This window comes from Monopterus albus, unplaced genomic scaffold, assembly GCF_001952655.1.
Source record: "Monopterus albus unplaced genomic scaffold, M_albus_1.0 scaffold292.1, whole genome shotgun sequence".
In the NCBI taxonomy this organism is placed as follows: Eukaryota; Metazoa; Chordata; class Actinopteri; order Synbranchiformes; family Synbranchidae; genus Monopterus; species Monopterus albus.
The window spans coordinates 829,109-839,209 of record NW_018128172.1 but is presented as its reverse complement, the minus strand read 5'-3'; the positions used below and the strand labels follow the sequence as shown (position 1 = coordinate 839,209).

Genomic DNA, 10,101 nt, shown 5'->3' with positions numbered 1-10,101 from the left:
GTAGGGAAACAAAAAACCCACATTTAGCACCGATGTCGACAGATTAGTGCTTCATTCATGCACAGATCATTTGAGATTCCATGTACACTCACCAGAAAAGACCTCGCCGGTCTTAACAGGTGCAGTGGCTGTAACAAAGACCAAAGTCATGGTTGAACAGTAGTTAGTGACAAATAATGGGAGCAAACCAGTTGAATTGTATGTAAAGAAAAAGGCTCATCAGGGGAAACCACAGATCTTACCTGCAGGGAACTGCTGGATGGGCACAGATGGCACAGCAACACCCTCAGACCAGTCAGCCACCTCAGGCTGAGCAAACTCAGCTGGAGGGGCGCTCCACTCGCCCTGAAACTCTTCCTTTCCAGCCTTCTCTGCTGCTGCCTGCTCCTCCTTCTCAATCTGCAGCAGAAATGTGCGCATTAGCACATGCAACAACTTCTCTCATGTATATATATATATAAATAAATTAGGCCAGCATTTGCCAAGGTGCAATGCCATCATCTCACCTCTTCAGGGTCCCTGTAGAAGTACAGATCTGGCATAACCTCCCATGGGTGCTCTCTGGAGATGGTTCCCCTCATCCTGAGAACCTCCCTGGCCAACATCCACCACATCAGGCCCACAGAGTGGTGGCCCTGCAACACAGGCACAAGCAGGCCATTGATCACCACAAAGTAATCCCACTCACCCCCCTACTGCCTTGTTTTTAGGATCCCCACAAGAATAAAGATTTACAAAAATGTAATTCTGCATTCTGTGGCAAGAGCTATACTCCCTTCTCCCTGCATGGTTCAGAAGAGGAGGTTAAAGGCCACACCGATTTCTTTAGCACACGTCCTACACTGTACAGACAGGACAGTGCTGGGCTCTAACTGTGTGCAAAATCAAGGATTCACAGAACGTTTCCACAAAAATTATTGCCAGAATTTGTCAGCATGATGTCTCACCTTGTTGTTACAGGGGATGGCAATGTCCACATATCTCAGTGGAGAGTCCGTGTTGCACAGGGCAATGGTGGGAATGTTGACGTACGAAGCCTCAGTCAGCGGCTGGTGGTCAGCGCGAGGGTCTGTCACAATCAGGAGACGGGGCTCCCGGAAAGCCGCCTGGATCTGATTGGTGAAGGTACCAGGGGTGAAACGACCGTGGAAGGTGGTGGCACCGGTGGCGGAGGCAAACTTCAGCACTGCTCTCTGAAACAGGCAGAAAGGAATTACACTCAACATCTCAGCTCACCTCTAATGATTGTCGTCATTTAACTAGTTCATCTGTGGATCAGGTCAACATTCAAACCCCAGTCATGGGACTGCTGTCCTCATGGTGTCAGCGAAAACCCGGCCTGCTTACTCTCGCACACCTCCGACACCTGAACACCGACGTCAGTGCCCGGCTTTAAAAGTGTGCACATCAAAGCCGAAGTATGTAAAGTAGCACTGCAGTGCAACAGGACAACAGTTTAGACATCACAGCCACCAGCCCAACTTTACCTGTCCAGTGTTCCTGGAGGAGATGACACACACATCAGCTGGGTTCTCAATGGCAACTATGGCCCTGGCTGCCAGCAGCAGCTTCTCCCAGGTTTTCTTCAGGTTAATGATGTACACACCTGGTTATTGAAGAGAACCCCAAAGAACAGAAACGGATCCTTAACCCATAATTATTTTGTACTGTAATGCGAGTGAGTAGCACCACAGTGAAGAGACCCACCGTCGCTTTTTCTTTTGTAGACATACTGCTCCATCTGGAAGTCCAGGTTGGTGCCTCCCAGGTGGGTTCCTGCAGCCAGGAACTTCAGCACATCCTCCTCCTTCATCTGAAGGACATCCAGACCTCCGGACATCGTGACCGCTTTCCCTGCGTTACGAGTTAGATGGGAGAGCTGTACAAAGGATGAAAATCACTGGTCAGCCAATCACAGTAGATTAGATAATGTAGAATCACTTCTGACTTAGATTAATGACACCTAATATCAGTGATGATGCCAACTGAAGCCATACAGTTATCTCCACATGTGGAGAGAAATGCAGCAGGTTATGAAAATCCTGCTTCGAGTCCACCAGACACTGGAGATGTGCTGTATTAATGTTAAACTCCCGGTCAAGCTGAGTGTGAACAGGCAGAGCTTCAGTTCACAGGATTTAGTCAGTGTTACCGATCAGACGAAGGATCATGAAAGCTGACAGTGTTCGTTTCTTTTTGTTTAGTGCCCAGTCTGCTCTTCTATCAGCAATCCCCAAACTGAAACTCCAAACACTGAGCTTTAACAGCATTCACGAAGCAGCCTCCAACACACAGGGGCAGTGAACAGTCGGACCTTGAACTGGACTTTATTCCTGCAGCTTCAGTAGAAAACCACACATGGTTCCATCGGATCCGCAGAGAACAGCAGCTTTCTTCTTCTTCTCAGTTTACACTCGGTATTCTACCGGTTTGTGCAGTTTTAGGCATAGAAACAAATTTTCACGGTGACACCCCCCGAGTTGATACCGTGGCCCGGAAACCCACCATTAAAGCGGGCATCCGGGTAGTGCACGGCCTTTGACAGCGTAAAGCCACACTGCATGCCAAGCTAACATACTCTATCTACATTTTCCATCTCCGATTTCAGACTCCTAACTCAGTTTCACGTGCACGCTGTGAATATAAAGCCTGAACGGTAACTGGGGACAGGACACAGCGACACGAGCGCGTGTCGGCGGCTAGCAAGCTAGCTAGCTAAGAACATTAGGGGTGATATAAAAGGTAGTTAGACACGATAAAATGACGACAGGCAGGACTTTCGCTGCTCCACTGTTTGTTTATATAGTAATTTATTATTACACTGTCTCCTCTGTCGCATTTTTACACTTTACTACCGAAATATTAAAGTTAAAACTCACCACGAAACAACGCCGTATGGAAATCTGACCACACGGTGAAAAAGAGAGCGCTGGGAGGAAATGACGTAGTTTTTATACCAAATTTCCAAGCTTCTGATTGGTTGCTTTTCTCCCCAAAAATCTTTATTCAAAGGTAACAAACAAGACAGCAAATTTGATGTGAATGCGGTGTTTGTGAATCCATGTGTCAGAATGTAATTATTTTACAGTTTCTTTATTTAAAAACAGTAATATCGATTCAGGTGTGTTTGTCTACATGCCAGGCCTGTGACAGACTGGCGACCTGTCCAGGGTGGAGCCCGCCTCCCGCCCACTGTCTGCTGGGATTGGCTGCAGCCAAGCGGATGAATAATGGCTGGAGTTTGACTTGCATTGGTGTAGTTGTGTGATGTGGCCACTGGGTGGGGCTGTGCCATAGGAGCGCTGGTAAGCACAGGTCAGATGCTGGATCGGATGAGTATCCCATATTAAGACAGTGGAGATGGAAAGACCATATTAAGACAATGCTGAGACGCTGAGTCCTCGATGAAAGACTGACCTGTGTTGTAACTCTGTTTGCCGGAGATAAAGAGTTCTCGGCACAGGGATCATGACATGTACGCAGTGACACAATGAGTTGAGAAATGATTTGACTGAAAGCTGTGTATTATCAGTGCTGGAAAGTAACCAAGTACATTTACTCTAGTACTGTACTTAAGTATGGTTTTGATGTATCTGTGCCTAACCTGAGTACTTCACGTCCTGTTCCTTCATCCTGTGACTTCATGTCAGAGACAAACCGTGTACTTTTTACTGTGCACTACATGTACCTGATACCTTCAGGTCCAGAACCAGATGAATCAAACCAAACCCAGTAGAACCATCAGACTCTATTGATCCCAGTAGGAAATCCACCAGCTACCCAGCAGGATGGAAAGTACTTCCCAGTATAAGTATATAAGGTAGTTACCATCAGCTCCACCTTTACCAGCTGCAGCATTAAAGTGATGGACACAGTAATTAGTCACTATGATCCAGTATCAGAAACGTTACTGGGACACGGGCTGTTCTGGAGGACCAGTACTGGTACTGCTGGTACTTCAGGTAGATTTGGATGCTGATACTTTGGTACTTTTATTTATAACATTTTGAATGAAAGACAATTACATGTAACAGTATTTGTACACTGTGGTATTAATACTTTTACTGACGTAATGGATCTGAGTACTTCTGTGTACTCTACTGCAATCCTCAGAGGACACTATGGGTTTAATGACGCTGCTGAGCAGACAGAGGCACACAACAGGTTAACTAGTAATGATGTGTTGATTCAAAACTCAGGTCTGGATGAACGTCAAGGACACAGGAGGTGAAGGATCCTCCAAACAAGGCTAAAAGAAGGAGTGTGGCCATGTGTCACATGAGGGAATGACATATTTTGGGGCTGTTTTCTGGGAAACAGGAGGGTAAGTTACACAATACTGGTAAACAAGCACACTCAGGGTCTGGTGTTTTGGTCAGTGTCTCATAACTCAGTTATTATTTCACACTGTGGTCCATAATTCTGACCCAAGTCCCATCTCGGTGGAACAGCTATGTGTGTCACAGATCAGAAGCTCCCATCTGAAGATTAAAAGATACACATTACTGATCCAAATGCACCGATAAGTGTGCGCTGAGGTCAGCTGTGTAGCCCGTATTGTTCACAACAGAGGTGACGAACTCTAACCACAATGTTCAGACACCAAGTCAAACAAAACTGAAGAGGGATGTTGAGTTTTCTCTAAGCACCTGGTTTGAATAAATCCTGAACGTGTCTGTTGAGATCACCCTCCTACCTCAGCCAGACAGCCCACCACTCCCTGTGCTTATTTCCTATTTGATGCCGTGTCACCACACCCCCCAGCGCTTATCTCTGTCTCTCCGCTGTGACGAGTCTTTGGCCAGTATGTTCTGGCATTTGGCTGTGATGTGCTGTTAAATCTGCAGAAGGTGCTGAACCAGCGAGCCCTGCTGCTGTTTTATATCCTGTGCTGTTAATGAGAGACACATTTTATTACGCAGTTCAGCTGCTTCAGCTTTCAAAGACTAAACTTTTATTTTTTTAGGGGATGTTGGCTTGTAGCGGCCAGTTTATTAGGTAACAGCTGTCTCACCCTAAGTCGGTCTAATCCAACAGCGCTGCAGTGAATCCTCCTCCTATAACGTTCAGCCTGTTTCACAGAGGCGCCGCTTGGCCTGTGTGGCCACGGTGGAGGCCGCAGGTTGTGCTGGACTGGGTTACACTGAGAAGTGCTTCTGGTGTAAACGAACATCTGAATGACTGAACCAAAGACACAGACACAGGAGAAACGCACGCTGTTCTTCCTCACCAGTGGCTTATTTATTTATTCAGACATTTAAAAAAGTAGTACAACTTTTTGTGTTCAGAAAAATCAACACAATCCAAAGACTTGGAGCTTTAAAACAATCTAAAACACCTAGAGCAGCAGGACCAAGGACAGGGGGTCTCACAGGTGGGATGGGGAGTTTTACAAAGATCATCACATTTTCAGGCAGATGAATGTGCTGAGTGGCCACTACAAGCACCGGTGTGGGTGGGCAGATATCACTGTGATGAAAACCGTCCTGGACTTAAACTGTGACCAGAGCAGCTCAGGTTAACGTACAGCACCAAAGTCTGTATCTGGGCCAGTGTCTTCTGAGGAGGACCCTCACTGGACCGCGTCACTGCAGTCTCTCTGAAACCTCGTGTTCCATAACCACAGTAAACCAGAGACGGTTTCTCCCACTGACGTGAATCTCAGTTACTGCCGAGTCTAAATCCTCGGCACATCTGGTCGAACAAAGTCTCCAGCTCCGTCCCGTAGTGTGAGTGTCAGCCAGGCCAGTGCAGGCTTTGTTTAGTCAGACATTTCAACTCGTAGAAAGCCTCGGCACGTGAGCGACTCCTCTGCGCCGTCGACAACAAGACGTCGCCCCCCGTCAGGACTTCAGCCCGAGGCGGGCCATCATCTGCTCATACACCGTCCACGCCATGGTAGCCATCAGGGTCCTCCTCAGTGTCCGAGGCACTGCCCCCCTGAAGAAGCCCTGGAGTCTGTGCTCCTTAGAGAGAGAGAGGACGAGGACAGAGTCAGGTACAAATCCCATCATGCCCTCGTGTGCCGCAGTTAAAATATGATGTGTTCAACTAGACATGTCTGCAGCTTCAGTCATCAGCAACAAGCTAGAGAAGCATAACAGTTACCACATAGATGCATCTGACAGCCTCCACCGTCCTCAGTCGTGGATTCACTTGGACATGTGTCTTCACCACGTCGGCAGGCTGGGTGACCAGAGACGCCAACACACCGGCCAGGATCCCACAGGTGAAGTTAGCCAGGGGCGCCGAGGGAGACGTGCTGATCTCTTCAAGGCAGACGGACAGGAGGCGTTAAAGACAACTACCTGTTCAGCCTGAGGTACGATTCAATGGCAACGTCGTATTGGTTGTGTGTACTCACCTGTTGGCAGCGAGGCCTTGGTCTGGCTGTAGAACATGACGTAGATTCCAGAGAAGGGTACGTCTCTGAGGAGAGTGGCCATCAGGCCTGAGAACAGAGCTGCAGGACCCTCAGTCTGACACACGGTGCGCAGAGCTCCGGTCACACTCCTGTAACTGTACCTGCCACACTGACACACAAAGACACACACCGACTTCAGCTTCACATGCACATACAGCAGCACGCCTGTCCCAACATGGAGAACAAACTAAAGTAAAAACACACTGGGATTTACCCAAGAACACCACCGTCTGGTCTCTGAGGTTTGTTTGTCCAGATGTTCACAGCTGGACAAACATCATAAATCTCTGGTTTCAGACCAATAAACTCGACCTGCTCATGTGTCGCTGTGTGTCTGTGAGACCTGATCATTAACACAATCTACAGCCATAAAAAGCACCATATCAGACTGTTGTGCTCCACTTCCTTCACTCAAAGGTCAAATGAGAATCAAAAGCAGAGTCTGACATTGCAGCGCTTCAGGGCAGAAACCACAAACTACCCCGGGGCAAATAGACCAGAGTCCATCTTTGGAAATGCTTACACAATTCATACACTGTATGTACATGGAGGATGTGGTGCAAACACACGTGGGCTTACTTCAAAGCGTGTCTTGATGACAGTGACTGGCAGCATGGAGACCCCTGCCACCGTCCGGGCCCCTGCTCCCAGCAGCACGGCCCCCACGGGCCCTGGGCTGCTGTCCTGGAAGAAGTGCTGCTTCAGAGAGTAGAAGGTGCTGAAGTAGATCCCCACACCCGGGATGGTCCGAGCGAAGGACTGGCGGGGCAGGGGGAAGAGGAGAGAGCAGAGTCAGAGGAGGGAAGGTCTCAAGCTGATGAATGTGTGAACAAGACTTTGGAACTAACCGGTGAAACTCCTCTCCACAGTCCCAGCAGCCGCTCTGTGCGCACCACGCTCTGCAGCACCGTCATCATCCCCACTCTGCCCGAGCTGCCAACACCAAGGCAACAGATGAGCAGCGGTAACTGATGGCTACCGCCTTTAAGTGATGCACATGTACTGGGACTCACCCAGGCTGCACGCCGCCCTGCAGCGTCTGGAGGCGGGTCTTGACCAGGTCAAGAGGCTGGAACAGCAGCGTGGAGCAGGTCCCACTGAGGGAGCCACACATGAAGGCTTTGATGGCTGGGTGAGCCTGGGGGTGGGGGTGGGGGTGGGATCGACACAAGGAGAGAGAGGAGAAAGGGTCCAACAAGACAAGAAATGGAAAACGGGTTAAAGGAAGACGGACACATGATTCATCATACAGTCAGATGATCCCAGTAGTGACCTGGCTCATTGTTTTCACAATCAGATGACTTATTTAAAAAAAGTAAAACAGCTGCTGTGTCTTTTCTGTTAAAATGCTGAGTTTCTACGATTTGGTTCACGTCAAAAATGAACCAGCACATGAGGAACGTATGGGACAGCACAGGTGACACTACGCCTTTCGCTGGCTGCAGGATGATTCAGCTCCTGATGGTTTAATTTTCAATGCACAGCCTTGTTATGATTCAGCTGTGGTACAGTACTTTGCCTCCTGCTGCCCCGTGAGCCGTCATCTCTGGCTGTCAGCTGTCAGCTGTCAGAGGGATGTCAGTCAGGCAGGACGTCCTGACTTTGAGCCGGTTGTACCAGGTGCAACAACCAAAATGAGCAAACGAAACGTTCACTACTGGTTAATATCAGATCCACAAAGCAGTGCACAGCTGTTCAGACTCACCAGTAGCAGCTCCATTGCTCTTCGTTCTCCCAGTTCAGCCTGAAGCGTCCCCACCTAAGAAGAGCAGAAGTGAGAAGTGGCTGCTGACGCACGGTCTCTGACAGATGCTGATGGGCGGTGTGCACGGTCCCAGCGTGCACATCAAGGGGCATCGCACACAGCTACTCATTAACTAAAGGTCATGACGCACTCTGCTGCGCGCGTTTCACGCCACGGTGCACCGGACCGGGGAAAGGCTGGATCAGCTGGAGCAGCCGCTCCGGTAACACCCGCTCCGGTAACACCGTGTTTCCCTCATACACGTCAGACCACACAGGTGAATCATCACCTCTGTGAAACGGTGTGAACACAAACTGGAAGTCAGTTCATGAGGAAGAGTTGGATCAGACAGGTGTTCCTAATAAAGTGACTAGTGACAGGATATAAAAACCAAGTCACTAAAGATCTTCTCTAACTTACCAGACGTACTGAACTCTTCCTCCTCCTCTTCCTCTTCTTCTTTCTTCTTCTCCTAAACCAGCGACTCTAACAGTGAAGCTGAACCGTCTGGTCACTCACAGAAATCTGATAAGACGCCGTTAACCGGCCGGTTCCGGTTTGACGACGCCCACCCACGAGCCTCTCGCTTCTGATTGGATAAGCAGCACTGATCGTGACGTCAATAGTGAACAGGACAATTTATTTACTAGTGAGCTGAACATAGGTCAAATGTGACCTCAAAATAACAAAAGTCAAAAAGTGTAAACCTGAAGAAGTGTAGAGGTCATGTGTGGTCACACGGTGACACCTCACAACACACACACACACACACACACACACACACACACCGTGTTGAACTAGTTGTACAAAATAAAACCCCAATCTTTTGGTGTAGATTGATCTTTTGCTTCCCAACAGTGGTCAGTGCTTTTCTGTTGTGGATTAAATAAACTAAAAAGTAAAATCACACACACACACAGAACATAAGAAACACAAAGACATCGCTTATGGTACACGAAGCCTTTCCAGAAGTAAAACTACCAGTACCGGTAAAATGCTCCCAGAAGTCCTACCCAAAGCCAAAGTACACTGGATTTATAACTAAAGGTACTTGAAGTATAAAAACTATTCAGCCTTGGACTGATGACGAGCCAAATTAATCAAAGCTCAGCATCTGGTCATAACGAATTTATATTAGTTTAGTCCAGTGGTTCTCAACATAAGGACCAGGCCCCTCCCAAGGCCGTAAGATGTTTAACAGGAGGAAAGAAGGAGAAATTCTCAATCCATCCCCCCCCAATGAGAGAATCCCTAAGATTCTATGCACCAGACTCTGATCTAGTTCTAACGTACTACATGAAGGTCAAAATGTTGACTTAGAAGCTAAAGAAGCACAAAGTAAAACTGCTCTAGTACAAGCAAAGCTCCTGCATTGGAAACGTTACTCAAACACAGAAATCAAGTATACAAAATAAAAGTACTTGCTTTCCAAACTGAGCTCCTGCAGTGTCACTCGCACACGTTATCAAGCCTCATAAGTAAAACTGGAATATGAATCATTCTACTAAAAACTGTCAACTGCAATGCAGTGGCTGAGTAAAGTATGAAGTAACATAATATGGAAGCTGTCGGGTACAAGTACTACTTATTTGTACTTCAGTTACACCTTTTTTCTCCATTTAAAATCACATGTACCAGGAAAGAGACGTTTTCTCTCCATTGTGTTGAAATAAGAAGCTTCACCACAGCACAAACATGCAGGATGACAAACTACTGTAACTCAGAGTCTCCTCCCACATCCCTCTTTACTGGACTTTCCTCCAGCTGAAACCACTTCAGTTGTGTCCCACTGGTCCAGGATGGAAGGAGGCTGCACTCTGCTGGTGAGAAGACACTCGTTCATGAACAACTGGGGCTTCTGAGGAGTTGTGCGTCACTCAAACCTTCAGTTATGGACTTGGAAACCTCAGTGTGAAGTGGGTAAAAACACACA

At 47.9% G+C, this 10,101-nt stretch overlaps 2 protein-coding genes across 3 annotated transcripts in view; both read right to left on the bottom strand.

The window, feature by feature from the left end:
* Positions 1-2,971, bottom strand: part of rpsa (ribosomal protein SA) — a 3,107-nt gene extending 136 nt beyond the window's left edge. The window contains exons 1-6 of the mRNA XM_020623182.1: positions 2,880-2,971; positions 1,708-1,879; positions 1,488-1,606; positions 948-1,193; positions 507-635; positions 224-399 (exon numbers count right to left, since the gene is read on the bottom strand). Coding sequence (XP_020478838.1) covers positions 224-399; positions 507-635; positions 948-1,193; positions 1,488-1,606; positions 1,708-1,840 — 803 coding nt within the window. The 5' untranslated portion in view covers positions 1,841-1,879; positions 2,880-2,971. The remainder of the gene's footprint in view (positions 1-223; positions 400-506; positions 636-947; positions 1,194-1,487; positions 1,607-1,707; positions 1,880-2,879) is intronic.
* A 2,249-nt stretch (positions 2,972-5,220) lies between these two features.
* Positions 5,221-8,756, bottom strand: slc25a38a (solute carrier family 25 member 38a). Of its 2 annotated transcripts, XM_020623100.1 has the most exons (8): positions 8,589-8,756; positions 8,130-8,183; positions 7,438-7,562; positions 7,273-7,357; positions 7,004-7,183; positions 6,365-6,533; positions 6,109-6,269; positions 5,221-5,966 (listed from the first exon to the last, which is right to left on the bottom strand). In XM_020623100.1, the coding sequence occupies exons 2-8, from the start codon at positions 8,142-8,144 to the stop codon at positions 5,844-5,846; spliced, it is 858 nt and encodes a 285-aa protein (XP_020478756.1). In that variant the 5' UTR covers positions 8,145-8,183; positions 8,589-8,756; the 3' UTR covers positions 5,221-5,843. The 2 variants fall into 2 exon arrangements, with proteins under 2 accessions (XP_020478756.1, XP_020478757.1); XM_020623101.1 differs by lacking the exon at positions 8,589-8,756 and having other exon boundaries at positions 8,130-8,498.
* Positions 8,757-10,101: the final 1,345 nt, after the last annotated feature.